We start from the raw sequence: 26878 nt of genomic DNA, 5'->3' as shown, positions 1-26878 counted from the left end.
CGTGCATGTGCAGATGTGCATACATGATCAATTAAATAGACATGTTAAATATGAAATCAGTGTTACATTTGGATCATACAAAATTAAAGTGTGATTAACAAGTAACTAGTTAGCAATGCTGATTATCACATGCAGAAAAAAAAACATTTATAATTTCATGTTTAAAAATGTTGAAGAGCTCCAGTTTTACAGTTGTGTATTTCCTTGGGACAAAAGCATATGAGATCATGAGCTAGGATCATGTGTTACATACATGTATACCTTTTAAACAATAATATAGCAATGATGCATGTAGTGCAGCAATATACATACTATATATATAATGTACAATTCAACTACAATTTGACTTGTATATAGACATATGTTTGATGTTCCCCAATGTAATTTCCTCGATACACTGGAGACTTTTCCTTGTTTTGCAAAAAATTACCTTTGACATCAAAAGGAAATATCATGAAGTCATGATGCTTATGTAACTTTTGCTGCTCTTGAGCTTGGGATTCTAAATAGTCGACTGACCATCCATACATACGTGCATCAGGCTGCTGAGGAGCTTCACCTTGTGGAGCTGCCACATGTAACTTAGTAGGACTTGTACAGTAACACTTTTGGTTAACAGTGTGATGATTGTAATTAGTTTCTTCATTGAGTAGAGTTACAGCGATTGTTCTGTTGAATGGCCACTTAAGTTGCGAGTCGTATTTACTCTCTACAACATGCACATCAATTGATAAGCTTAGCTTGTCTTTACGAGAACTCTCACAATAATCATAATCTGAGCAACCACCACAATGGCACTTAATTTTTGCTGACAATTGTAGCTTGTGACCATTAGGACGGGTATAGAATGGTGAACAATAATAAACTGCAGAATTATAATGGTTGCGTTTGTCAGCAGGTTTATACACCCTTGACCATGGTGCACGATGCTCTTTAGTAATAGTGAATGGAACTTTAAAAATAACTGGCACAAATGGCTGAATAGCACTGATCTCAACCATTCTAGACAAATGTAAAGGCCAGTTAGTTTCCCGCAGTTTTGACGCTATATCTCTAAGAGTCTTGATACTGCATTCTTCTCCAAGTGAAGGTTTGTATTCATCACTAGATACAGATTTTGATTTCATTTTTAATGATTCCATCTCCGATGACAGATGACTAACTTTTTCTTCAAGAGCTTGAATTGTTTCATTTTGTGCTTCAAGTTTTCTTTCAAGCATTTCTTTATCATGAACTAATGACTGTTTGTCATCAACTAATGACTTAATCTGCCTATTAAAAGTTTGGCACATAATTGTTTGGTGATAAACTGCATTGTACTCTAGGTGCCTTTGTAACAGTCGACGCTTTATCAGTTCTTTGCAGCCCATTTCACTAAAAGTACAAGATACTTTTTCATCAGGACATTCAGCAATATGCTCCTTTAGCTGATGACGAGGATAAGTCATCCTTGAACAATGATTGGGACAAAGCAGTGGGTAGTTGACACAGTCACCATTATGCTGAGTGGTAATCTCCACGTAGGTTGATTGAAAACCACAATACTTACATGAATATGGACGATACTTACAAGCCTTCTTACAATGAGTTGCAAGAAATTTCCTTAGGATAGTACATTCACACTTCTGTGATAATGGACATTTTACAGCTACAAACTGACATTCACCCTTGTCATTGTCAAAGTCCAAGTGTTTTTCTACCTTTCCATATTCACCAATCCATTCACACCCCATCTCCTTATACAAACAATAAACTTTTAGTTGATCTAGGTTTCTTTTGAAATGTTTATTTACAATGCCATTAATGGGTGTGGCTTTACACAAGGGACATTTTGTACTTTCTTTCTTTACCGAGGCGATGCAGGATTCACAGAAATGATTACCACAACAGGTAGTTAGAAATGGCTCTTTTAAAACGCCTAAACATATTGGACACCTGAAATCGTGCGATGGAGGTTCCACAAAGGTGAATTGATCTTTGTAAAAGTTGAAGGACGATCTCGAGGACGATTTAATTTGAGCCATTGTGAGATCTACAACACGAACAATACATTACAACAATATTAGTACATGTAAGTAGAACCTGTTAAGCCAGCACGCAACAGAGAAGGGGTGGGGTCCGTCAGCAATGCGCATTATTTAGAATAACGTGTCCCACAAGCGGTGTCCAGAGAGTGGTGTCAATGGCAACGCGAAAACAACTTGGAATACATCAACATGGCCTGCTTGGAGAAACGGTAAGGATAGTTTGTGGAACAATGAATAAGTTGTTTATCGTTTATGTGAGTCGGCATTGCTCGCAAAGTGTGAAACCAGACAGCACACACAAAGTCTACTAGTTGATGCTGATAAAGCAGAGATGCCAACTTACTGAAGAATCTATGAATGATACCCTTCTCCTGGATGCAGCCAGGACTTTCCCCATGCATTGCACTTAATCAAATTCACACCAGCACATCCCCCGTTGTTATCTTAGGAGAGCTGCGCAAATACAAAACAACCCATCTTTATATGGGCTGCATATAGTCATGTGAATTTCAAAGTGTACAACTTTGTAACACTTAGCTAAGACTTGAAACAAAAGTGCAAATGCATTATACAGTAGACTATATCGGTCATAAATGAAGGTTGCAAGTGGGGCGTTACTATTCAGTGGACTGGACTGACATATTTTTGGCTTTTGCACATTCTATAGTTGGATTTATGGAGTCTTACTAGTAAGCTAACACTCTCAGAGCACCTGCAGCCTATTCAATTGCTGAAGATGAGCAGTGGAATATATGAAAACTGTATTTCACTGTTCATTATGCCACTAGCTATACAGCACTTATTCCTTACCCTGTAATGCCACAGGCAGTGCAGGAAATGTGACAGCATTAGTTAATCAGCGATCAACTTGCCAGTAGATAATATCCTTCAAGATATCCTTAGAGCAAACTTGAGGAGCATGTGGCCAGACCTCTAGTTCAATGCAGGAACTTACTAATTAGATATTTTTCAGCACGGGCGCTTATAGTCTTTAATAAGCCCCTGCACTGAAACAGAAGTCTGGCAGCAAGACTAGCTTGCTCCTCAAGCTTGCTCTAAGGATATCTCGAAAGATATTGTCTACTGGCAAGTTGATCGCTGGTTAACTATAAAGTTCCCTGCACTGCCTGCAGCTTTACAGGGTAAGGAATAAGTGCTGTATAGTGGCATAATGAACGGTGAAATACAGTTTTCATATATTCCACTGCTTGCCTTAGCGTTTGAGTGGGCTGCAGGTGCCCTAAGGGTGCTAGCTTACTAGCAAGACTCCATAAATCCAAGCATAGAATGTGCAAAAGCCAAAAATATGTCAGTCCATTAGTTCAGTCCAGTGTTCCAGTAGTCCATTCCACTGAATAGTGACACCCCTGCAAGTGTGTTACCTTTATGTTACACTAAACTACCACAACGCCTGAATGGAAGGCATGGAATCAGATTTGCCGGTGGTAATTCACTTCAGACTTCCCTTTCCAATTATCCCAGAGTCATTCAGTTTCACCTAGTGATTAACTAGTTCATAGTTGGGACACTTTGACACCTCAGTCTCACACCACCGGCCATTCGAATCAACAACAGAAGTATTCTAATTATCTAGTCGCATGAACTTTGACGAGGAAAATTTTGACTAATGGCAAGCATTTCATCAAATTTGTCTAAATTTCCCCCATCTAATTATTACGAGCACACTTGAGATTCCTAATATTGCTCATCAAAACTGTGTGAGGTGCTGCGAGTGGCTGAATGACAGAATTACGCTACACTAGTGGATTGAGGGTCTAGAACAGGCACCGGTTACCTAACTACTAGGTAATAATTATGTGTTACTACATAGTTTGTTAGTTTTTATATGTAAAAAGAGACACAGGTGCATAGCTATGTAGCTATGATGTCAGTGTTATGGAGATACTAAATGAGTTACAATGGGAATCACTTGAATAATATAGGGAACGTACATCCTAAAACAGAACACCTATAATCTACCATATATTCCAGAGTTTCTTTCCTATCAGCAGACATCACCGTGACGATATATCAACAAACCAAATCAAGCCACATGTTCGGATTTACTGAATTGTTCTGTAATACATCACCAAAATCATAGGAGCTCTTTGCAATGCCACATTGTTGAATGCAGCAGAATCTGAAGTTTTCACGGTATATACTTTCTTGATGACTATACGATGTTCTGCTACCAGGCCTATACTCATTCACATTGTGTTAGTCTCAGTGGCCTGACGCTTCGTTACATGGTTCAGTAGTATTTAAGAGAAAATCCATTATTAGGATGTTTAAGACACAATTACAAATACCGTTAATCCTGTGTTCACATTTGTATATTTCACTGTTATCAAGAGTAAAGAATGGGAGAGGGTATCCAACTGCCATATACTGCATCAAAAATGAGCACTGTAAAGTAGAGAAGCCATCATGTAGTGCTATCAAAGTAAGTGTTGAATGAAGTAATAAACACCTTCTAGCTCAGATTGTTTGAAGTGCCCAGACTTTAAATCATGCCTGGGTACTTCAAACAGTCTGAGCTAGCAGGTGTTTATTACACTTACTTTGACAGCACTACAGGATGGCTTCTCTACTTTACAGTGCTAGCTCACTTCTCTCTCTTCAGTTATTTACTCTTGCTGTTATTTATCATCATGTTACTAGCTATATGGCCCCAAGCCCCCAACTTGCATCACTCAAAGTCACTATAGATCTATTGTACACTACTGACTAGTATAAATAGTAACAGTAGTAGTAGTAGAACCAAAAGCAGAACTTGCAGAAGAGCTGCCAGTAGCAGTGGTACTAGCAGAGGAACTGCAACGTGCTCTGTTGTATTCCATCGTAGCTTTCTTAGCTGTGGTCAATACTTCCTTGGATGGCTTGTATTTTGTGCATGGCTCTGAATTTCCCAACTTAATTGTTAAAATACTCTGGAGTGTGCCTGCCATACCCAAATTAGGCCTAAATGATGTTTCGTTTTAGTTTTATTAAATGCTATCCCACTGGGGAAGGCTAAAGCCTGTGAATACAGGGAATCTGAAACATGTAACTAAAACGTTGAAGAATGCAGAAAAAAATCCCAGACCCAGCGGTGACTTGATCCCCCGCAACATGCAGTCTAGGCATAGTTACCATACTAAATACCCTCTCCTCTACTGCATTTGAATGTGGTAATGTTAACACTAGTCTTAGTACTTTTGAAAGTTTAGGGAATCTCATTGTACCATCAGGGTTTTTGGCTGTAGGGATAAAGAATTGTTTTAAAAGACATTCAGAGAACTATTATGATGTAATGATGTGGTGCATAGTAACTGTATACTGTATGTATAAACGAGGTTTAACAAACATTAAAAAAACACTTTAACCTGATGTGTAATGACATCACCTTCACATTCAAGTGGCCACAATACATTTCTTGCAAGAAAACCAATATGTAGGTCTTGATCTATATAAAGTAACAAACGCTAAGTCACTGTAAATACGTATATTCTAACCTGTCAATTGGTTTTCACTCCTATAGTCAATAAGAACACGAAAAAATTTGGAATTTTCAACTAGAGTAGGGACCATAGCACATCAAAAAAAGTACTGAAACAAGTTGGAGTAGTGCACGATATTAAATCACTGTAAAACAATAAGAAGTGTTATATCCCTACTGTGCTAAAGATACCATAACGGGAATGCACAGTAGGGATATAATACTTCTTATTGTTTTACAGTGATTTAATATCATGGACTATTCCAACTTGTTTCAGTACTTTTTATTGATGTGCTATGGTCCCTACTCTATAGTTGAAAATTCCAATTTTTTTCGTGTACTTGTTTGTTAACTTTTTTTTTCTAAATAATTTTATTAAGACTGATGAACCCACGCATACCGTATCTGAAATGCACCACGCGCCCCAGCTATATCAATTATTGTCTGAAAAGTGAAGTATCCATTACGCTTCGTTGTCAGCTATGTTCAACCCGTTACACAGCATTTCAAATCAAGAACTGTTCGAAAAGCACCTCTACAATCCCCGCACACCAAAAAAAATGAAATAGTGCCGCACGCCTCAATTACATCAATTATCATCTGAAAAGTGTAGTATCTATTACGCTTTGCTGTCGGCTATGTTCAACCCGTTACACAGCAGTACAAATCAAGAACTGTTTTAAAAGCACCGCTGCAATCAAAATAGCCACTATGAAAAATACAGACGATTTCCATTATGAAGGGAAGCCATCACGTGCTACCGCCAAATCGACACCTTTCACTGTCAGCAAAGATGAATGGGACACAAAGAAGGACACTGGTAAGTCCATGAAGAATACATTGTACGTACTGCAGTATGCCAAAAGGCACCTGTTGGGCCGAAGCGACGTCGAACAGTGAAAAAATCAAGCCCGTAGCCTTAGCCGTTATCAAGTTACGCTTGTCTGAAGGCATCAGCCAGTTACTTACTCAGTAGAAAATTCCGTCAAATAATTTTTTTTTTTAAATTCTGTAGCAACTTGTTGAAAGCATTTCGGGTCAATCTGAAAGCTTGTTTGGGCTTAGTTTTACCTCACCAATACTGCCTCATCGTCGTCAAGGAAAATTGAGGCTGGTTTTTGGGTGATATTATTTTGTGGGCCACACCTATTCCTTTGTGGTCCCCACTATACAGTTACTATCGTACTGTATGATAGTGATATCGGAGGCAGCTCTTCTGATGGAATCAACTCTCACAAATATTCCCACAAGCTTTTTTTTGAAGCTGTTAAACTGATCCTATATCACTGGAATTATAGGGTCTTCATCTTGCAAAAATTTGTTAAACTTTACAAATATCTGTAGTGCGAAGTGGTAAAACATCAAGTAAACTTCAGATAGTGAGTGTGTGTAAGCTTTCTTAAGTTGTTGAGAGCGATCACTTGTGTCATCTTTAATGCCAGACAATATGTGAATTATTCTAAGGTACGTTGATAGTAGTTGACTTACCTAATGATAAAAGTATGACCTGAGTGCGAAACTGCTGCAATGTCCGAGCAATAGCTATTTCTAATGAGAGCCATCTAACATTGATGTGTTCTAGAATCTTCCTGTATTCTATGTCACAGAATGTGCAATACTCCAGCAAACCATTTTTTTCTTTTTTGTGCTTTTATCGAAGTAATAGAAATTATCATTTAGGAGCTCTTCAACATCAAATTTAGTTACGTAGTTATGAGTTTAGATATAAGATGGAATACATCTGATTATAAACATTACCTTTGTAAGCTGTTCTGATGCTTTTAATGCACAATTATGTATGATGTGGCAAGGGAAATCCATGAAATATGTAGCAGAGTTTTTTTTTTGTACTACTTGTGTCATGATGAAATTTCTTACTACCAGGTTGACAGATGTGTTGACTGTGCTCATTCCAATACAATTCTCCCATTAAATATGGTACTCTGCAATGTCTCATCCATTTTGCCAAAGATTGTTTCAGCTGTACCACTGTCAGTGCCTATACAGATATCAGTGTGTATTACGAGACTACAGTAGTTTTTGATTACCTGATGCCAAGCAGATGCCTAAAAGATACCTCTTTTATTTTGTAAATCAAAGATTCTAACTGTGAGAGGGTCCATGCCATTGCCATCGCATCCATCAATAGCAAATGCAAATGGAGAGGATTTCATTGCTGTCACTCCCTGAATTGTGGACTAAGGGATCTGTTAATGATACAAGTTGTTTTAGTCCTAGCAGATGTATGGCCTTTTGCTATGGGGCCAGCGTTGAAACCGGGTCGGGTCATCCGGGTCTGACCCGGTTTACAATTTATCCGGGTCTGACCCGGTTTACAATTTATCCGGGTCTGACCCGGATTGGATCACGTGAGAAACGAAATTGTTTGTTTGACGACGTGGAAACTTATAAATGCTATCGCGTAGCTCTTTCGTGAGCCACGCCCACTTATCACATTACCAACATACGTTCAGCCACGCCCATTTGTTAGTAAGTGTAGTGTGTAGCACGAAACTGAGGGTAGCTATGGTGAGGGGTAGCTATTGTCAGTAGGTGAAGACCTTTTTTTTTTTTTGGGATTCAACCTACAGCTAGGCTGAAGTTACAATATTTACTCAACACGAATGGAACGCTCAAAATGTAGACTCGTTTGCTCGCTCGAGACTAGCTGAAACACGTCTCGGCTTTAATTAATCCGGGTCACATCCGGGTCAGCAGTAGTGACCCGGTTTCAACGTTGTATGGGGCTATCAGGAAAGATATCCTTAAACAAAGGACTAAAGTGATCTTTCACACTCAGTGGAATATTGTGCTCCACAAGGCATTTAGAAACTTTAACTTCTGCTCTAGTTATCTACAAGCATGTATTATGTACAAAGTTATAATTCAATTAGATTACCTTCTCTTTTAGTAAGAGTGCTTTGGAACTACTGTAACTAAGCAAAAAACTAAACTTTTGTGTATGTTTCATTGCTTTAACTGCTTTTGTATGCTGAGTGCTTTTGATGTGCCTTATGACGTCAGTTTCTCCTATTGATGTGCACAAGAATTGTCCTTGTTACATACACCACAATGAAACTTGCTAGTGTCATGAGCTACTGGGACTAAAAAATGGATGTTTCTTTTACCACTGTGTTTGAAATTTTGATTTATACACTGCTGCTCCCGCTTTTTTTCTTTCCCTTTGGATCAAGTTTTTGCCACCACATCTGTATCTGATTCCTCTTCCTCAGAAGTGTCACCACTCTGCTCAATTATTTAAAGATCATCCTCACTTGAAGAATCAAGCACATACTCCATCATATTACATAACATTATTATCAATATAAAATTAATTATTTGAATGTAAGCGCAGTACTTTCCAAATTTAAGTGCATGGCAGGCAGAATGCAGCATAACATAATGGTGACACCATGACAGTGGCTGATGGAAGATCAAGAAAAATGATTGAGTTAAGAGTGAGAAAGTATGTATATGCGTGAGATTTGGGTCCTAAATGATTTCAATCAATATGGCCTGGCAATCTTGATTACTTGCTTCTGATCCACAAAAATTCCGATTTCCATGGGTCATTTTTCAATTAAAGAAAATACTCCAATCAAGCTGTCTGTCACTATAAAGGTTAGCTAAAGCCTTTTAAGAACTAGTACTTACGTTTTACCACCATTTCTGAGGTGCAAGTGATGTTTGCTGTGCTGTAAAATGAGAACTAGCCTTAATAGCATCAAATACGTGTGCACGTGATTGATTACAGCAACAATGAAATTAGAGGCGTTGGGATAAAGGGGGATGAGAAACAACTAATCAATTTTGCCTGGCCTATAGCTCAGTTACATCTATGATACTTGGCCAAGCCTCCAGAAAACAGCTGGATTTCAAACTCTTTAAGATATTGCATTAATATTACTCACTATCAATTCCACCCTATTTATTTCAATGGAAAGATCAACCAGGTTATATTATGCAAGGTGTTTCATTTTGCCAAACTCATCTACTCTTTCACACCAACAAATTTTCTACTCCAGAACAATTAAAGATTGGAGCAATTTACCATCAATGTGACAACATCAACTTCTCATTAAAGTGTATGACTAATTTTCGTAAATACGTAGCTAAAATAGTGTGATTGATTTTAACTTTTTCCCACAGCTGTGTTGTCTGCCCTGTAACAATACTAATAATCAGTCGTTTCATAATTTCAACTGTTTCTAATGATCAGTTGTTTCATCATGGTCAGTAACAGCCTTCTTTCTGTTCCTCCTTTGTATGTTAGCATATATTGTGTAGAGGCTTAATGCAGACAATGGAGAGGCTATTGTTGTGTCCAGGTGTTGGAAAGGCAGTCTACCCATGCAACACTAGGCAGTGTTTTGTATATAGTGGGCTTTGGTTTGTCTTATTAAATGGCCCCAGTACATACCAGCAAAATATTAGGGTTAATGTAGCCGTATGCAGCATTTCTACCAAAAGCAGCTATCACATTGTTTAAATGTACAGTCCCATGCTAGCTTCAGCATGAGTATGACTACAAATACTTATGATAGTATTAGAGGGATCTGAGTCATTGTATTACTATGATATTTATTACAGCACGTCAGATAGTGAGGATGTGCAGATTTCATCATCAGCTACTGCCTCCAGGAGGTCATCATATTTGACTACCTCTGAAGATGAAGATGATGTACTGAATGATGGGACCACTGGCCATATTGTTGATAGGTTAGTGCTACTATGTACAGTTAATATTGTACCATTACTTAGTATATTACAAATAGTCCTGGGTGATACTGAAAATAATGCTGTTTGATATATTGACAAGCTTATATTCACGATATGATTAAATATTGAATATAACCAAGCAGTGAGACTAGTAACATTACAAACACATTATTGCATCATATTATATCATAGAATGTGAAATGGTGCCAGACAACAGCTGGAATTTGCCCAAATTTCCTTGTATGTATATAGCAAGTGCAAGAAACATAACCACTAGCCAGATTTAATTAGGCGATATTGGCAATTATATTGTCTAGACGATAGTATTGTGGTTCTATCATTTACCTCAATATGATATATTGTGTAGTTCAATATCGCGATATTGCCAATATATTGAAATATTGCCCAGCTCTAATTACAAATACCTATTGTGTGTGACTTTGTTAATTTATGGTGTGTGTGTTGTGTGGTGTTACTATGTGTAGTGTAGTGTTGCACCGATATGCATTTTTTCACATTTACCAATACTGATTATTTGCCTACTCCTGTAACCGATATGCCGATATTTACTGATATTCTTCAGTTCTTCATAACAGAGGAGGAGGAGCAGAAAATCACCTAAAGTTTATGTGTATGAACTACATAATGTAATCAATGTAATTAATTGCGTGGGCAGCTGACTTATACAATATTTTCTACAGTTTTGCCACTAACCCCTTTCATGGAAAAGGAAGCCAAGTAGCTTTAAAACATCTAAGCCAGCTTATCAAACAGTGTTTTTAGTGGGACTCGTGAAGAATAATCAATAAATTGCATGGGCGGCCGATAAATATACACATCCTACTATAGCCTTGCAACCATACTTGTGCAAACAAACACGCCAAAACAGTTACAAACCATTTATGGCAAACCACTTACTGCTACATTCACCACTTTCTTTACTTTCATCTGTTCATTGCTGTCATTAACGATTGATTGTGGGTTTTGGTTAATCGGCAAATTATTTCTCCTTCGTAGCTGATACCGATACTTGTAAAATTAGTTAATATCGGCTGTTACCGATAATTCAACCGATTATCGGTGTAACACTAGTGTAGTGTATGTGGGTGTAAATAGTATGCAGTTTGTGCAAATGCATGTGTGTGTGTGTATGTGCCCGTATTATGTAGTTGCAAATTGTGTGTGTTACACAGCTATAGTAGCTCTCTAATGTAATCCAATCAGACACCAAACAAATATAGATTTAGATGAGCTTGTAAGTGTGTTTTTGTACATGTGCATGAGTGGTTCACCCTGTGTATGTTTATATCATGTACTACCTGTAATGGTGTTAGTGTGATGGTCTTGTTTGTTTCCACAGAGTGAGGACTGACCTTCAGAGTGCATCACTATCTTCAACAGCAGAAAGCAGTCAAGTCACTCTCTAGAGAGTTCAGCTACAACATACAAGTCACTCTGTAGATAGTTAAATTCTACTAGGGCTGGAAGTCTCTACTAGGGCTGAAAGTCAGACGATACTTGAGTACTTGCTAAGGATTTTGGTACTCAGATAGTAAAATTGGTGCTCGAGTACTTGTTAAGATCACATGACCCAGCCCACATGATGCATAGGGAGTGACATGAAAGCTAGCATACTTTCTTGCCAGGAACACTAACATCGGTACTTTAATACAATGTCTGTATCATTGTTGTTACTTGGAAAAGCTGTAAACTGCTTAAAGTCAGTATAAAACATGTCAAATGGGTATGACTACAAGTAACTAATATTCGTGAGTACTCAATATACTCAAATACTAAAAAACCATGATCGCCTATAAACTACATTAGAAATCATCCTCTAGAGAGTTTAGCTAACAAGCTACCCTGTATAGAGTTCAGTTACAAAAAAGTCACCTTGTAGAGAGTTCAGCTACAAACAATTTACCCTGTAGAGAGTTGGCTACTAAAGGACACTCTGTATAGAGAGTTTAGCTGCAAACATGTCACCTATGAGTGTTCAGCTACAAACAAGCACCCAAGTCAGCCTGTAGATAATTCATCTTGTAGATAATTCATCTACAACAAATCCTTTAGAGAGATCTACAGTACACTGTAGAGAGATCTACAGTACACTGTAGAGAGATCTACAGCACACTGTAGAGAGATCTACAGTACAATCTCCCTGTAGAGTTCAGCTACTGTATGTTACAAATTACTCTGTCTACGTTTAATTCACCCTGTAGGGAGTTCAGTTAGTGATACATCACAAGCTACCCTTCAACTACAAACAAGTCAAAATGTAGAGCATCCTGTAGGTAGTTTATGTATAAATACCCTGCACACAGTTCAGTCACATAACAAGCCACCTTATAAGTTATGTGATAATCATTTTATTTAGTTTTAAAGATGCAGAAACACAAAGGTGTGTACACAAATATATCTGTCTTGATCAGCAATTCATATAGCAAAGAGAAAAAAGTTTAAAGGAAGCTCCAAAGCCAGCTTATGACTGGTTTTGTGGCTTGCAATTACAAAAATTAATGAAGTGATATCTAAATCAAAGCAGGCAAGTTGTAAGAAAAGGTGTATCTCCCAAGAAGCCCATGCAGGGTGGAAAAAATCGTGAAATAAATAGTGGCAGCCAGGATATGACTATATGATGGTAGTAGGTTAATGGAAATTTATGTGAATGTTATGCCAAATCCTACTGATACAATGGAGTAAATTCATCTGAATTGTCAGTATTAAAATTTTGGCATCAACCTAAGCCATTTCTAGCCACTTTTTATATTTCCTTTTTGGGGTCCTGGCAAGTCCACAACGTTTATATAGCTTGACTTTGATATTAATATACAGCATGTGAATTCATTTACATTGTGATTTGTAAATAAAAGTTAAAGTCACATTCACCAATGTATTTATCTTCCATAAGTTCTATTAAATGACGTGGTGGCTTCTTGTCAACATATTTATGGACATATCCAGAATTCAGAGAGAAAAGTAGGCAATTAGGATTAGCTAAGATGTAAGCACCTTGTATTTTTTGTAGACGCTGTTCATCACTTATTTCAGGGTTAGCTTGACAGATATTAGATGATGGAATGTACATGAATCTGTCGATACTATGTTTGTTACGTTTACTATCACGAGTGTCATGTGCAGGAACCATGTGTTTCACTAGCCCAACTTGCTGGCTTTTTTTGCCAGGGGATAACTTTATCGCTAACTGTGAGCATGCATTCCTTCCTATATAATCACTTTTAATAGATGTGTGGTCATTACTGCTCTTTTCATTTAGTAGTGTCACAGTTATGCACTTTTCAAATGGCCACTTAAGTTGTATGTCATACTCGCCCCTCATTACACTTAGCTCAACTGACAAACTGAGGTAGTCCTCATCAGGAGTCTTGTTATGTGCATATATAGGTCTTTCACAGTAGGAACTTAAAAGTAAATCTTCATAAGTAAGCTGGCCTGAATGATTTAAGCAACGACGATCTTTGCAACAGCAAGGACAATGGCATACAACCTTAACCAACAAGCACAGCTTATAACCATTATGATGACTATAAAATGGAGGAGAACAATATGAAGGAGCACTGTAGTGATTGCTGTGACAATCTCCAGCACGATATCGATTTGGGCATAATTCTTTAGTAATAGTCAATGAAACTTTAAAGATAACTGGTGTAATTGCCTCAATAACAGTAATCTCAACCATTTTAGACAAATACAAAGGCCAGTTGCTTAACTTCAGTTTAGAAACTGCGAGTTTCATATTTTTGATCCAGTGACCAGTTGATGGGTTTTTCAATGTAGCTACTTCCTTTGTAAGTTGGCAAACATTCTTTTCAAGTTCTCTTTTGTCCTCATCTAATCCCTGTAGTGTGTTTTGTAAAATACAGTGTCCCTGCATAAGCTGATGAACTGTTCCTTGAAGATTTCTATTGCCTTTTCCTAAACTTTTTACAGCAGCATTTTGTAATTTAAGTTTCTGCATTTGTTCAGCAACAGTTTGACACATGATTGTTTGATGCAGAATAACATTGCTTTCCAAGTGTTTTTGCAACAATTGACGCTTGACTGGTTCTATGCATCCCATTTCACTAAACGTACAAGGAACATTCTGCTCAGGACATTGAGCAATGTGACCCTTTAGCTGACAACGAAGATAAGTCATTCTAGAACAACGGTTAGGACATTGCATTGGAAAATTTATACAATCATTGTAATGACGTGTGGTAACATTTTTATAAGTTGAAATGAACCCACAGTACTTGCATGTAAACTGGCGATACTGGCGATACTTGCAAATCTTTTCACAATGAGTCATAAGATCCTTCCTCAAGATAGTACATTCACAACAAACTGACAGTGGACACTTCACAGCTACAAACTGACATTCACCCTTCTCGTTTTCAAAATCTAAGTGGTTTTCAATCTTTCCATATTCACCAATCCATTCACACCCCATCTCCTTATACAAACAATACACTTTTAGTTGATCTAGGTTTCTTTTGAGATGTTTATTTATAATGCCATTAAGGGGTGTGGCTTTACATAGGGGACACTTGGTGCTTTCTTTCTTCACAGAGACGATGCAGGATTCACAGAAATGATTACCGCAACAAATAGTTAGAAATGGCTCTTTTAAAATCCTCCAACACACTGGACACACAAAATCATCCGAAGGCGGCTCTACGAACGTGATTCGATCTTTGTTTACTGATTGTCCTAGTGCCATTTTGAGCTGTGTAGCTACCTACAAAACTGAATAAATAGCTAAACGAGATATACGTTAAAACGTGTTTTAATTATAGACTCTACACTCTGCCGGATACCTGGCGAAGTAAAAAAAAGGGCGTGCCGGACACTACATCGTGTGGTGCGTATTTATTAGAGTAAGTTACTGCCGAATTGAATATATCGAAAGGTTTTATCAAGAAATGTTTGTATGATGCTGCTTCTACCAGCATTTCAGGATCTTTCTAGCAAGGGATTGTAAAGAGTGGACCACTGATTAGATCAATAATGCTTATCATTGTACTGAGCTTATTATTTTTGTATTGGTAACTATAGTACATGATTAGTTTTGTAGTCTCATTTGCCGGTTTGTTTGTTGCTTTTTGTTTTTGTCTTTCCTTGCCATGCCCACAATGGTTCCATACTTGGTTCTGTTTGTGGTCGCATGTTGACCAAGGACCCACATGCTTTCAGTATTCTTTTTACAATATCGCTCCATTGTGGGAATAATAGTGGGAAATAGAACAATTCCCATTGTGGAAATTTATAAATTCCTGTCTTGTATGTGCAATCCTCATAATGGATGCCCACTTTAGAGCTTGCATTTACCTTTCCACAAGCATGCAAATAAATTCTGCAAGTCCCAAACCATTATGGAAATCACACATAAATCACAAGAATCCCATAATGATATAATTGTTCTATTTTCCAGAATTGATAACTACATTCCCATAATGGAAGTTGTAAAAAATTTCCTCAATCATAAATGATGGCTCTCATTCGGAACTGATAGTGAGGGATTGTGGTTGTGGCACAAACACCGCTGCACCATAAATAATGTATATAGTGCTTTAGAGAAAAGATCATACGGCCCACTACATGGTAGGATAATATTAGAAATTTTAGAATAGTGTAGTTTATTGGGGTCAGGTGATAAGAATGCTTTTAACTGATTGACTCATAATACCCACATACCTTAAAGCAAACTCAATATAAAAAGATTTAATGAAACCATCAAATTAGATGAAGTGTTAATTATAAAGTTTATTATATGGTCACTGTCTGTGCCTCACCTGCATACCCTTTCACAAAAGTAAGGGTCTAGTACACTTGTGATACTAAATCATTTCTACCGTCCAGATTCGGTGGTAGTAGGCCTGAGCCTTCCAACTTCCCAGCCACTATTTATGCATGATCATTAATTTGTATGAGTAGTAGTTGTACTTTATAATTGTCTTGTTATGTGCATGTCTTAACCTTGTTTAGTATTTGTATTAAAGTTTATAATTGTAAACAGGGGCGGATCCAGACTTTTAAAAAGGGGGGTTCCACTTTGGAATTGTAACTTCAGCCTAACTGTAAGTTGAAGACCAAGAAAAAAAAGGTTATCACCTGCTGACAGTAGCTGCCCCTCACCATAGATGCTCTCACCAACTACGTTTACATTTCCTTATTAATTTTATAACTGTATACATAGCTTGCTACACTGCTCCTCAAAAGACTACTGTGACTGCTCTATTAGAGTATCTCGATTTGACTGCTCTATTAGAGTATCTCGAGTAAGAGACTCTTTCAAAAAGGGGTTCCATATATGTGTGTTCACTCCAGTGAGGAAGAATGGCTGTACCGATTACCATGAGGTTAAATCAACAATCAATCAATCAGTCTTTTGAAATTGCCTATTGTGCTTTTGACTCCAGGGGCGGATTCAGGGGGGGGGGGCTTTGGGGGCTGAAGCCCCCCCTTTATATTTAGGCTTTACTTGATCAATATGCTGAGTATTATAATGAAATTTTGTCTTAGCATAATTATATGATCACTAATAATACAAATACCCATAAAATCACCTTATAAACATCTTTCCAAGGTATTATCAGTGGAGTTATGCTAAAGTTTATACAACAAGGACCTGGATCAGCATTGGAGGTGTACAAGATCGAGATACTCTAATAGAGCAGTCAGCTAACTACTCTAATAGAACATTCACTGAAACATTTAGTTGGTTCTGTTATGGAATTTTTTCAAATCCGCCTGCACTTATACATACAATGAAGTGCATTGATCTGTTTAAAGGGCTTCATTCATCTACTTGTGTAGTTAATATGTATGGCAATACTTAATTCAGGTACACAATTTCTATTGAAAATGCTCTCAGATTCAATCTTGTATTGTTCAAATTTCAAAATTTTCCACTTTCAGCATTATTATTCTAACATGCACCTATTCAGTGTTGTGCAATTGTGAGAGGGGTGCATCATGTACTTGGTTGTCTGTGCCTACCCAAACTTTTCCATTAACAACATGCTTCAGAGAGCCATACCTATAATCTAAAGGCAGTATATAAAATATCTACAGGCAGAAAATATTATGAATTTTATGTGGAAATGCCTCCAAATTGCAGTATTTTAGCATCTATTTTTCAAAATTTTACTGGGTGGGCATGCCCCCAGACCCCCCTAGTTCCAGCATGCTTTGCATGCTGGGAAGTGTGCTTCGCACACCTCTACCCAAGTAATTAGTACCTTGAGTTAGCCCCCCCCCTTTTATAAATCCTAGATCCGCCCCTGGACTCAGTGTTTATTCTAGGGCTGTTAGGGGGGAAAGTCCCCCTAAAATCTCAGACTCACCCCCCTAAAATTGTAAGTGACTGCTACACTATAGCTATACTTAGGTTAAGTAAAATGGCACACAAAACTTTAAAATGCTCTCAGATTCAATCTCAAGATGTACAATGTTCCCAGATTAAAACTTGCACATGCAATCTTAAAATGCTTTCAGATTCAGTATCAGATCATTAACTTTTAAGTCTCCTATAGGGTACATATACAACGATATAGTACAAGTTTACCCAGTTTCTTAAATAGCATGCTTAATTAACTATCAAAAATGTCTTCTCAGAGAGTGTAATTTTGTAAAAATAATATTCTAGGCCAAAATGGCATGCACAGCCAGCAAACACATAGGCAGCTCCAGGACTTTTGGTGACTGGTTTCTGATCAAGAGCATAGCTACATAGATTTCTTGGTGAAGACCAAAATAAACGGTAATCATTTACTGGGAATAACTGCCCTCCACTAACTATATAATAATATCACTGATAAAATACACTATAAAGATTCTTATTTATATAGCTATAAAGCTTGCTACACTGCTGCTCTGAATATTGTGACTGCTTTATTAGAGTGATTGACTGCTCTATTAGAGTATCTCGATCTGAACGAGACCGGTTTCCGGAAATCTCAGGAGCCGCCCCTGAAATATACTGCCAGATTAAATATCAGGAAGCCTGATTTAAGAAAAAAAATCTGTAACCATGAAAAGACCCTAATATTCAATTTAAAATAGCCTATAAGTTTCATCCACCCATGCAGTTGGTATTATACAATCAAGAGTACATAATAATAGAGTAGGGAGGAGAGTGCTCAATATAATTCATACAAACACACTGTGCTCAAACCCTCCTACAGTACTTCAATCCATAAAACTTCTAGTAATAAATTAATACCTTTAAGTCAACAGAAGACTGTTAATATTCTCTAATTGAAGCAATAGAAGTATTACAACCTCATTCATAGAGCAAGCCATTTGTCACCTTTGGTGTTATAGTTGATTGTGCAAAGTCTGAGCGCAGTGAGTTTAGTGCATCCACTGAAGTTAGACACTCTCCTCCTCTATTATTATGTACTCTTGATACAATGATAGTCAATACAATATCTTAGAGATCTCACACAAATTGTTTATTTACCAGATTCAACAAAAAAATGCAGTACACTACTAATAGAATAATTACATTTATGAGGTGCACATGGTTGTCCTAGATATTATGTCATCAGCATCGTGCTCTACCAACCATAGGATTTGGCTTCACCCAATTCACACAAAAATCAAAATCAACACTCATGACACAGCCTTAAATGGCCAACCAGTTTCATAACTATTTCAACTATTTTAAATTATAGTGAACTTGGACAACTATATATGTAGACTTACAGGCACCTGGTCACCCCCAAAATTCCTGACCCCCCTCTCCCAACCCAAAGGAGAAAACACTGTTTTGACCAATGCTCCTTATTATGCTCCAATTATGCCCAGTTGTGTCCCACCATGCTAATATTATCAATCACAACAACAAGAGAACACAACACGACACTATTCAAGCGACACACACATTGCTTATCAAGACCACTTTTATTTTCAGTTTGAGTGATTAACGATTGGAATTCTTTACCCCAATCAATCCAACTTCCCTAATCAATTTAAGAATCTGCTGGACAGACACTATAGTGATATAATGTATGGTTTTTAATGGGTATAGCTAGCTAACTTAATTGTGTGTATGATTTGGAGGTACAGGCTACGTCTCTATCCTAAAGTTACAGTTACTAATTACAAGTATTTTGTATGTTTCAATCATACCACCTCTTTGCATCTGCAAAATAGAGAATAGAGATTAAGTTTTCAAGATGACTTTCATATGGCAGATGGGCTATATAGTTCTCGTACACATTTTGTTGCACGTCTCTGTACTTTTTCAAGAATGTCAATAGCCTTGGTTCTATTCAAGTAGGATATTTCAACATTCGGTGACTACAGTTACCACTGCAGAGGAAGATCTAGAGGTGGGGCTTTGGACTTTACTTCATCAATATGCTGAAGATCATAATGAACTTTTTTGTCTTAGCATTATAGTTATAATGATGCATGACTACAACAGACATTAGACCCACCTTATAAAGGCATTTGTCACTGAATATGTGCTACTATATAACAGTTATCTAACAAGAACCCCATGCATGATCAGCATTGGAGCAGAGGTGCACAAAAAAGGAGGAGTACCTTCAAATTGTGTGTGAATTAGATCGTTTGGGGATTTCCTTCCCATTACGACACAATTGAGCCGGCTTAGTGTATTGGGTCACTACGTACTTGCCATCTACATTAACATTGCTGCATAAAACTGTTCATTATTTATACCAAACATTCAAACAACCTCAAAGTCAATATATTAGACTACTTGATAAGGCAGCTGTATATACTTAATTATTTTTCAAAATGATTGGATGGGAAACTATATTCTAACTGTTATATAATAAATTAAACTACGTTCAAATGAGAAACTACAAAGCCATGCTAATGAATTGGCTTTAAAAGGCTTTGATGATTTCTCCTCCACTTTAGATTCCAAAATTTTGTGGATGAGAAACTAGTAATCAAGGCCGATGCAGCACGCATAATATAGGAATCATTTTATAAATAATTTATGTACATTTAAATGACACCATTATATATAAATATGTTTACTTTTTATACATGCCAAATGTTAGTCCGATTTCTTATATAATAACTGGTGTTGACAGACTAGTTAATTAATTTTTTTTACAAATAATGATGAACATCTTATTGTCAAAACATGTGCATTAACTTACTAATAAAGACAGCTATAGTACGTTCGCGTTGAGCTGAATCCTGAGTTGTTGATTAAGAAGCCATACAAGATCAAAGGCTTTAAACATAATGTTTATGACGCATTTATTCGTAAACCCATGTTACGGGCGCGCACTTAATTGTTGAGAATATGGCGTCCAGTATACCGTCAGCGAGTGCGGAGCGAAACCCTTTTGGGAAGACGTTAAACAGCCAAACGAAGTATCTACTTATGAAACTATGGGAGTACTTTAAGCAAGAAGCGAAGAAATGTAAAATTTCTATCAACATCACGGAGAGAATCTCGAAGGCCACCGGTATTGTATCGTGCCTTCTTTGCTGGGTTTTGGCATACATTACGCCACGCAGGGATTTCAAGGACATCCATTAGAATGGAGCACCGCAAGAAAGGCGATTTATTTACGCCAAGAAAAAGGTACAAAATGCACTTTGCACAAGCCCGCTCAATTTTGTAATCGTCAGGTACAAATGTTCACGAGTCCTTGTTGATACAGACAGTTTTAACCCAGATACTATCAGACAAGATCCATTCATTGTACGGAAGGGAGGAAATCTATCGCTCTCAAAGATTTTGGTAAGTTAAATTTTGAAACCTGGAACTTTGTCACTTACTCCGTCTTAGGCCAAACTTAAGAATGATGGTGTTTTCTCTGGGGGTAGAACATTGCTTTAAAGAGTGTTGAGTGATATGGGATTTAAGTACAAGACGATTAATGACAAGAGGTTAGCATTGAAACTGTTTGTGCTTTAATTTCACTACACGTATGTGCAGGGTATGCTATGAGCAGCCCTGCACAGTCCATCAGTATCATAAATATTAAAGACGAACGAGGTGCAACAGAACTGAAGGAAGACCAGTTGTGTATTTGGATGAGACTTGGGTAATGAAGAACTTCTAGAGCAATTCCTCATCCAAATCGGCAGTGATAGTGAAGATGGTGATGGTGGTATTAATGAATTGTCCACTAGCAGCAGCAGGTCCAAGTCTTCTTCTGGGCTTACTTCATCTGATGTAAGATTGTTTGATATTTGCAGCATTGGTGTTATAACTTGATTTTGTTCCCCAGGAGTCATCAGGTAGCTGGGATTAAACTCTGTGAAGTACATAAAAATACAGATGAAGTACGTGTAAGTGTGTGCACTTTAATAAAAAATATCATTGCTTTATTGTGCTATCCGAAGTTGAACATACCATCCCTTGTATATTTAATCAGTGCAGGAGTGTTTGGAAGTCACTACAGGTACTATCAGCCCAAATTCATACAAACAGTATTATTTCATTTGTTGAAACTTTTAGAGTTTTTTGGGAATGTATCTTCAAAAACAAAATGCTGGCTGGAAAAACTGTGTACATGTGTGAAGTGATGAGAAAAGTATTAAAATGACAAATTGACTAAATGGGAACAGAAGACGATAGTCAGCTGTGGTGAATGTGAAGTAAAATACATGTTGTTTGGCTCACTTGCAGGAACACCAATGCTACATAACGGATTTTGAGCTGTTATAATTTGGTTTTTTTCTCTTTTGAGGCTGAAGAAGTTTTTACCTGAATATAAGCAGGCCACTTATCTTCTAAATACAGTGCAACAGTGGCCCCAGCTCTTCTACTTATGCAACTCTGTTTTACACACACAAAATGTGACCTGATCTTAGAAAACCTACCTTTTTGGCACATGGATCAATTTTCTGTTTTATAGCTTAAATGAGGTAATAGGTGCTCATCTATCTTGTGTTAAAATTTCAGCTTAATATCTTTAAGCATTCCTGAGATATGGCTGATTTTCTGTCCTGTACATTAAAAACTAACTTTTATGGTAATGTATCGAGTTCTGTGGGTGATGAAGGGTGACAAATGGTGACAAATCACTTTGTTTACTAATAATTTAGTTCTTACCATCTAAAATACTTTAAAACACATTTCTGATAGTTTAATGAAGTATTCTTGGTACTTTTCTGCAATTAAATTCCATGTATCATTGTCTAAGACTAAGTTTTAGCCATTCCAGCACCTGAACAAATCACCCAATTTGTAAGTTACTTGTTGTCCCACGCATGTGAAATTACTACATGGTCTAATATAATCATCCATATCTCCTATGAAAAAGAAGCTATGGGTGTGAAACTTCACAGCAAGAAGGTTTAATAGTTGCTTTATCCAAATGTGCAAAAAAAATAATGCAAAAAATATTGTTGAAATTTTCATTTGAGTTTTCCCAAAAAACTTGCTTGTGCCCAAAAGGTAGGTTTTCCAAGATCCGGTCACAAATCTGTTTTATTTTTCTTGTAAAAGTGTATTACAGCCTCTTACATAAGGGATGGTGAAATCATGCGTGTTGAGGGCGGGTATGTGACGTCTGGCTTCGCCACAAACATGTGTCAACACGACCATCAAAGGGCCGCGCTTTAGAGGCTTCCCCATTGAAAATGTATGGCGAAACTTTACAGTGCCATAACGGGAGTGTCTTACATTCGAATGAAGCGCTTTTAATATATTTTTAGCGGATCGAGAAGCGCTACGTATCGAGCTATACAGGAGCCCCATGCGATGTAGCAATCGTAAGTTATTAATCGTTTTTGAGGGTTCAGCTCAACGCGAACTTACTATAAGTGTATATATACATTATATAGCTATAGTTAGTACATGCATACATGATATACAATTCCATAATAATTATGACATCAATCAATCAGCTGTGGATATTTACATGTGGCTGGATGTAATTCACATAGTTATTTCTAAGTAAAAGTGATAGTTACGTTCACCAATGCAATTGCCCAGGTCTCTATCACCATAATATGATGGTGGCTGTATGTCCACATCCTGATAGTCACGATCATAACCAGCTTTCACAGGAAATAGTATGCAGTTAGGATTGGCTGCAATATAGGCACCTTGAATTTCCCACAGCTGGTTCTCATCACTTTTTACGGTGTTCAGTCGGCTAACTATCTTACTTAGAGTGTCCTGTTTCTCAGAATCAGTGCCTTTTATTTGTCCAATCTGGTTGTACCTTAGGTCAGTGGATGATTTTATTGTTAAGTTTAAGCCAACTTTTTTTCCTTTATATACATTTTTAATAGAAGTGTGACCGTTGCTGCATTTTTCATTCAGCAGAGACACAGTTACACATTTTTCAAATGGCCATTTAAGTTTGCAATCATATTCACCCCTTGTTAGACTTAGTTCAACTGACAAACTAAAGTAGTCCTCACAAATCACTGCATCATATTCATAACATTCACGATCAGAATGATACCAATTTGATGGAAGGTTACTGTATGAATGTGGAATGCTACTCTTGCAACAACTTGGGCAATGGCATACAACTTTAGCAGACAAGCATAACTTATAACCATTATGATGACTATAAAATGGAGGAGAGCAATATGAAGGAGCACTGTAGTGATGATGATGATTACGTCTATAACCACCATAACTACGGGAAATTATTTTAGTTACAGTAAGGGAAGCTTTGAAGATAACTGGTACAATTGCCTCGATAGCACTTATTTCATCCATTTTAGACAAATACAATGGCCAGTTGCTTGTCCTCATACTTAACACTGAAAGCCTCCAACTGTTAATCCAGTTTCCATCACTTGATGAGCTTTTTAAGGTATGTACTTCTTTTGTAAGACCATAAACAGTCTTTTCAAGTTTTCTTTTGTCTTCTTCTAAGGCCTGTATTGTATCTTGCATAAAAAAATGATTCTGCAGAAGATCATGAACCTTAATTTCAAGATCGTTTTTGTCTCTTTCTAAACCTTCTATTGCAGTAGTTTGTAATGCTAGTTTCTGTGTTTGTTCAGTAATAGTTTGACACATTACCATTTGATGCATGACAGCACTATTGTCTAAATGTTTCTGCAACATTTGACGCTTGACTATTTCTTTGCACCCCATTTCATTAAACGTACAAGGAATGTTTTCCTCAGGACATTCAGCAATGTGATCTTTTAGCTGACAACGAAGATAAGTCATTCTAGAACAATGATTAGGACATTGCATTGGGAAGTTCATACAATCATTGTAATGACATGTGGTAACGTCTTCATAAGTTGAAATGAACCCACAGTACTTGCATGTAAACTGGCGATACTTGCAAATCTTACAATGAGTCATAAGATTCTTCCTCAAGATAGTACATTCACAACAAACTGACAGTGGACACTTCACAGCTACAAACTGACATTCACCCTTCTCGTTGTCAAAATTTAAGTGGTTTTCAATCTTTCCATATTCACCAATCCATTCACACCCCATCTCCTTATACAAACAATACACTTTTAGTTGATCTAGGTTTCTTTTGAAATGTTTATTTATAATGCCATTAAGGGGTGTGGCTTTACATAGGGGACACTTGGTGCTTTCTTTCTTCACAGAGACGACGCAGGATTCACAGAAATGACTACCGCAACAAATAGTTAGAAATGGCTCTTTTAAAATGCCTAAACATATTGGACACCTGAAATCGTGCGATGGAGGTTCCACAAAGGTGAGCTGATCTTTGTAAACTGAGTAGAAGGACGATTTACTTTGTGCCATTGTGAGATCTACAACACAAATCATAGATATAGAGTCTATCACACAACACTACAGCATATAACGTACATGTGAGCAAAGGGACACAACCTGATAACGAACACACAAGGAACAGGAAGGAAGAGGCGGGGTCTGTCGACAATGCGCGTTATTTAGAGTAAAATACCACAAGTGGTCTCTTTGCCTTGGTGTCAATGGCAACGCGAAAACAACTAGGAATACAGCAACACGGTCTGCTTGGTAAATATCAAGAAAACGTGAGTATAGTTTGTGTTTGTATGAAACAACGAATATAGAGAAATGTGATTCGGCAATGCTCGCCATGTGTGAAACCAACGAGGAAACCAGACAGCTGAAAAGCAGCCTACCGGCTGATGCTGTCTTACCTGATAAAGCTAACCCTCAAGGGCGCTACCATGTTCCGTTTATCTCCCTGTAAACTCGCTTTTTGAGCTGTCTCTCAAAGGCAAACTATCCGTTTCATAGTTTTGAAGAACTGAGAACATTATGGGCGATAGCCTTCTTTCTGTTTCTCCTGTGTGTGTTGACATATTTTTATTTGGATGTTGGAAAGGCAGTCTACCCATGTGATACTAATAATAATTATCGGTGTTTTTGTGTGTGGAAGTTATTAAACGTCCATCCACCTTGTACATACCACAAAATATTAATAATGCAGCATTATACCAAAAGCTGTTCCATCACGTTGTAATAATCCATACTAACTTCAGCATCAGTTTGACTACAAGCACTTGTGTAATTATTATTAGTTGTGAAAGAAATATTTAGATATCTGAGTCATTGTATTATTATGATATTACAGCATGTCAGATAGTGAGGATGTGCAATCTTCATCAGCTACTACCTCCAGGAGGTCATCGTATTTGACTACCTCTGAAGATGAAGATAATGTACTGAATGATGGGACTATACTTGCCTTATTGTTGATGGGTTAGTGCTATCTGAGATGCTGTTTGTGTATACAAATGCCTATTGTGTGTAGCTTTATGCTCTGAGTGTGTGTGTGTGTGTGCGCGCGCGCGCGCGTGAGTGCGTGTATGTGTGTGTCCACCTGGCAAGGTCAGATTGCCTGGTAAGCCAACAAGAGGACTTTACATTATGCACAGAATTGGAGATAACGCGCTACATTATACTTTTGCAGTAGTGAGTGAGTATTATAGTCAGCCTTGTAATTGGTTGCATTTTGGGCCCAGACAGTACTGGAGACAGAGTTGTTTGCATGAACAAAGAGTGATAGTGTATGGGTAGTGCCTTTGAGGCCAGGACACTACAACAAAGTAAGTTTCTGTGGCTGAATTGCACCATGTCATGCTCATATCACTTCACTGGAGAAGTACTTTATAGCTAGTATGTTGCATCGTTATGGGAACATTCTAATGTAGTAGTCCAAGCAAATATATAGATTTAGGATTTTAGAAGAGCTTATAAGTACAAAAGTACGAGTGATTCATCCTGTGTAATTGTATGCTTTTGTTTATGTCACGTACTACCTGTGATTGCACTGGTATGATAGTTTTGTTGTTTGTTTCCACAGAGTGAGGACTGGCCTTCAGAATGCATCACTATCTTCTACAGCAGACAGCGGGACCAGTAGAGACAGCACCACTCCCAGTAGTCTGAACAAGAGTGTCTATGAGTTACGATCAGTCAGTCAAAGTTATGTGAAGCCAGACAAGTTGTCAAGTGCCAGTGGATGTGAATCAACAGTGTCAGGGACCAGTAGTGGATCATCTGGTAGTTCAGCTACCACTAGCTCTTCCGGGTCTTCCTCCTGTGACCCTAATTCTTTAGTGCAGAAAACTGAGTACCTTATTCCACACCCATTCAGTTTTTCCTTCCAAATTATTAGACGATGTGGTCGCTGCTTGCCAGGCTGGGGACCTTCACAAGGTGAAGAGATTAACTAAGGAAGATCCTTCTCTG

At 37.5% G+C, this 26878-nt stretch overlaps 5 protein-coding genes across 10 annotated transcripts; 2 read left to right on the top strand and 3 right to left on the bottom strand.

Annotated features, from left to right (window-relative positions):
- Positions 1-27: 27 nt before the first annotated feature.
- LOC136253122 (TNF receptor-associated factor 3-like) lies at positions 28-2329 on the bottom strand. The gene is made up of 2 exons (XM_066045739.1): positions 2083-2329; positions 28-2032 (listed from the first exon to the last, which is right to left on the bottom strand). The coding sequence occupies exon 2, from the start codon at positions 2022-2024 to the stop codon at positions 336-338; it is 1689 nt and encodes a 562-aa protein (XP_065901811.1). The 5' UTR covers positions 2025-2032; positions 2083-2329; the 3' UTR covers positions 28-335.
- LOC136253123 (uncharacterized) lies at positions 2112-26878 on the top strand. Of its 3 annotated transcripts, none has more exons than XR_010699966.1 (3): positions 2112-2236; positions 10096-10224; positions 11585-11990. XR_010699966.1 is itself a non-coding variant. In XM_066045740.1 (3 exons), the coding sequence occupies exons 1-3, from the start codon at positions 2217-2219 to the stop codon at positions 26860-26862; spliced, it is 522 nt and encodes a 173-aa protein (XP_065901812.1). In that variant the 5' UTR covers positions 2112-2216; the 3' UTR covers positions 26863-26878. The 3 variants fall into 3 exon arrangements, 1 of the variants encoding a protein (XP_065901812.1); XM_066045740.1 differs by lacking the exon at positions 11585-11990 and adding an exon at positions 26490-26878; XR_010699965.1 differs by lacking the exons at positions 2112-2236; positions 10096-10224; positions 11585-11990 and adding exons at positions 25057-25191; positions 25758-25885; positions 26490-26878.
- On the bottom strand, positions 13006-15059 carry LOC136253090 (TNF receptor-associated factor 3-like). Its single transcript, XM_066045692.1, has one exon. The coding sequence runs from the start codon at positions 14945-14947 to the stop codon at positions 13073-13075; it is 1875 nt and encodes a 624-aa protein (XP_065901764.1). The 5' UTR covers positions 14948-15059; the 3' UTR covers positions 13006-13072.
- LOC136253115 (uncharacterized) lies at positions 20454-21952 on the top strand. 4 transcript variants are annotated; one of them, XM_066045727.1, is made up of 8 exons: positions 20454-20687; positions 20740-20806; positions 20854-20965; positions 21014-21114; positions 21164-21403; positions 21459-21513; positions 21606-21632; positions 21689-21952. In XM_066045727.1, exons 1-4 carry the CDS (start codon positions 20522-20524, stop codon positions 21062-21064), a joined length of 396 nt encoding a protein of 131 aa, XP_065901799.1. In that variant the 5' UTR covers positions 20454-20521; the 3' UTR covers positions 21065-21114; positions 21164-21403; positions 21459-21513; positions 21606-21632; positions 21689-21952. The 4 variants fall into 4 exon arrangements, with proteins under 4 accessions (XP_065901799.1, XP_065901797.1, XP_065901800.1 ...); XM_066045725.1 differs by having other exon boundaries at positions 21574-21632; XM_066045728.1 differs by having other exon boundaries at positions 21459-21519.
- On the bottom strand, positions 22697-25103 carry LOC136253119 (TNF receptor-associated factor 3-like). The gene is made up of 2 exons (XM_066045734.1): positions 25004-25103; positions 22697-24945 (listed from the first exon to the last, which is right to left on the bottom strand). The coding sequence occupies exon 2, from the start codon at positions 24935-24937 to the stop codon at positions 23114-23116; it is 1824 nt and encodes a 607-aa protein (XP_065901806.1). The 5' UTR covers positions 24938-24945; positions 25004-25103; the 3' UTR covers positions 22697-23113.

This window comes from Dysidea avara, chromosome 4, assembly GCF_963678975.1.
Source record: "Dysidea avara chromosome 4, odDysAvar1.4, whole genome shotgun sequence".
Taxonomy (NCBI): Eukaryota; Metazoa; Porifera; class Demospongiae; order Dictyoceratida; family Dysideidae; genus Dysidea; species Dysidea avara.
Note: the sequence above shows the minus strand (reverse complement) of the source record. Positions and strands in the feature narration are given on the sequence as shown.